Consider the following 2,899-nt stretch of genomic DNA (forward strand, 5'->3'; position numbering starts at 1 on the left):
GGACCGGCGCTACTCATCTGACGTCGCATCCTCCACAAGCTTTTGGACATCTCTCCATCAGTTCTGTTTGGTGGACACTTATGTGTTACTGATTTTGGATAAGGAGGATATCTTTTAATTCATCCTCCAGAGGTTTCCTGCAGTGTTAATCACACCAAGTAATTAAACAGGCATATTTTCTGATTTTCTGCAGTTAGCATAAGGGTATGTGATGCATGCCTTGTGGTTAAGTTCAGCAGTACTGCTTATCCAGAGGACCTTTCACTCTTTGAGTAATACAGTGATAAAAAATTCCAGATCTCTTAATTTCACAGAGACTGGTTGTATGGCAGTTAGCATTGAGTGGCATCTGTTCATCTATCCTTTCTTAACAGAACAAAAAACATACTCCAGAAAAGCTACTCTTCTTTCACCCTTATGTCTCACTCAAAAATCTGTTTCTGCTGCCCAAGATTTTTGTGGAAAGCAGATTCCTGCTTGTGATCCTGAAGGCTGGACTGTTAGGGGGGTCTCTCTGCCTCTTCACAACTCCACTAAGGTTCTGCAAATAGACAGGGGTGTTTATTTATCCCTTTTCATGGACTGAGGCTTATGTCCACATTTAGATAGCGTAATCTGTGGTTCTTAATAGCTTTAGCCACTCATTTAGACTTCTAAGTATGGCTGGTGAGGCTCAGTTTTAGATTCTCCTAGCTGAAAGGTTCAAAAAATGCATTCTGTGAATTAACGTGAATATCGCCTCCTCTCATACTAACTCTGGAGCTATGGGAAGCAAGACCCCAGAAATGCCGAACATGTGGAAGCGGGCTCCTCAGAAGCAGCTGCTTCGTTGTACAGATCCCACTTGCTTAAATTGGCACAGCCTGAGTTGTCTGTAATCTGTGATAGCTTAGGCTCTAAACAGCTTCACCTACTTACCTTGAGTTCTAAATATAGCAGGTGAGCCTTAGCTGGTCTTGTGGCTGAACAGCTCAAGCCCACGCTCCTCTTGGGTCCAGCTTCTGCATACATCGCCCTCTTGTTCTGCTCACCGCAACCCATGCACTGGGAAAGGCTCTTGAGGAGCTGCCAGGAGGCGTGGATGCCTGCACACTGCCAGTTGTTGTGGCAGGAGAAAGAAAAACAAAGGCAAAAAATCACTATTTCGGTAGCAAAGAGACAGGGGCATCCTCTTAGGAAAACTCAGGGGTTTGAGTAGGAAGCCACTACAGAGGAAAGATGGGAAGAAGCAGCTCCGCGTGCTACAGAAGGGTATTTTCTGCAGCCTGCTCTTGAGGCGCACAGCCTGGAACCATCTGCCTGCACTTACCTGCACAGAGCTGGGCCTTAAGACACCGGCTTCAAAGGCATGTGTGAGCACTAGACGCACACACACAAATCCCCCGTGGAAGCTGCTGAGTCCCAGCAACTGCTGGACACTTCAGCAGCCCATAGGACTTGGGCTGAGGCGCTTCTCTGCAGAGGACAGTCACAAGGGGACCATGCATACCCAAAAAGAATAGGTGATGATATCTTTTAATCCAAACAGTTGCTTTAGTTTTTTTAATTGTATTCTTGTCCCAGCATTGGACTTCTCTCTCCTTAGCTACTTCCAAACTCCTGTCATCGTTCAGTAACCTTCTAATTTTCTTATTTTTGATATTTCCAGATCAAGTCCAGGGTAAAATCCTATATTTTAGGCCTCAAGAAGCGTCCGTGGACAATATTTGGAATTTGCATGAGTGGCGTCCTTTCCACCATTTCTGTAACAATGGTGATCTCCACCATCATGTACTGGAAAAGTGTGAAAAGATCCAAGCTCCACCCACAGGGCAAAATCCGCAAAATTATACGGGGACCTCCGAGACGCTCAGTGTGCTAAGCTGCAGAGTGAACTGGCCATTCATTTGTCCTTAATATGCCATACGTAGCTTCTGTTACTGCTCATTTCTTTCGTTTCTGAAAACAAAGCTCTTTAGCTCTACGCATCTCCCCTACCTCAAAGAGTTTTGTTACGTCTGTAAAAGAGTACTTGAAAACGGAACGCAGTGCATACCCGCCCACTACTCGTTTGTACGCTGACATTTCAAAAAGCAAAGTTTTCTCATAATCATTTCAAGGCCGTGCTCGGTGAGAGTCTGATGAACTGCATCACCGTGTCACCTGCAACTCTTTTGGAAAAATCATTTTCTACTCATAAATTTCTTTTTTGGGTTCAATGCTTTTATTCATGGGAAATCCCTAGGGCCGAAGGTCTTGGAGCTGGGTTGTTTTCTTGCAAATTAAACACACGCTGTGGTGACAAGCCAGGATGTGTCCTGACTTGGCGGTGATGCTCCTGTAAGCGCTGGTGTTTGACACTCGTGGGTCTCACCATGCTGTAACACTTGCCCAGCCTCCCGCAGCATCTAAATTCTCCAAACCTGGACTGGCTCTTTGACTCTGGTTTTTTGGGGGGTTTTGGGGTTTTTGTTTTGGTTTGGTTTGGTTTTTTTTGAGAACGACTTCCATTAGTCAGCCCTGTTTGTTACATATTTTGGACAAATGAAATTTCTGGGTCACTGTCTGTCCCATAGAGTGAGTCACGTGTTTTCTTTGTACTCTTTTACAGACTCTTCACAAAGGGCCTATGGCCGCCTTTTTGATGCAAACTAAAGATAACCCCATGAAAGCCTTAGGAGTGCTAGCTGGTGTCATGGGCATAATGGTGCTGATAACTATCATGATCTCTACTGCCATGTTCTGGCGCAACAAGCGGTCCAACAAAATCATGCCAGTAAGAAGGATCATAAAAAAGAGACAGACCCCGCCGCCACGGACGGTCAGGATGGAGTGGCTGAAGTTCAAGAGACCCAGCAGCACTGCGGAGAAGTTTGTTGTTGAGGATGATGCCAAGAGCCTACAGAATGAGAACAGCAAC

The 2,899-nt window shown here is 45.5% G+C and overlaps 1 protein-coding gene across 1 annotated transcript in view; it reads left to right on the forward strand.

The window, feature by feature from the left end:
• CDHR1 (cadherin-related family member 1) overlaps positions 1 to 2,899 on the forward strand; it is a 32,446-nt gene that overhangs the window by 29,149 nt on the left and 398 nt on the right. The window contains exon 17 of the mRNA XM_010134123.1: positions 2,591 to 2,894. Coding sequence (XP_010132425.1) covers positions 2,591 to 2,894 — 304 coding nt within the window. The remainder of the gene's footprint in view (positions 1 to 2,590; positions 2,895 to 2,899) is intronic.

Source organism: Buceros rhinoceros, unplaced genomic scaffold, assembly GCF_000710305.1.
Source record: "Buceros rhinoceros silvestris isolate BGI_N320 unplaced genomic scaffold, ASM71030v1 scaffold11064, whole genome shotgun sequence".
NCBI classification, from domain to species: domain Eukaryota; kingdom Metazoa; phylum Chordata; class Aves; order Bucerotiformes; family Bucerotidae; genus Buceros; species Buceros rhinoceros.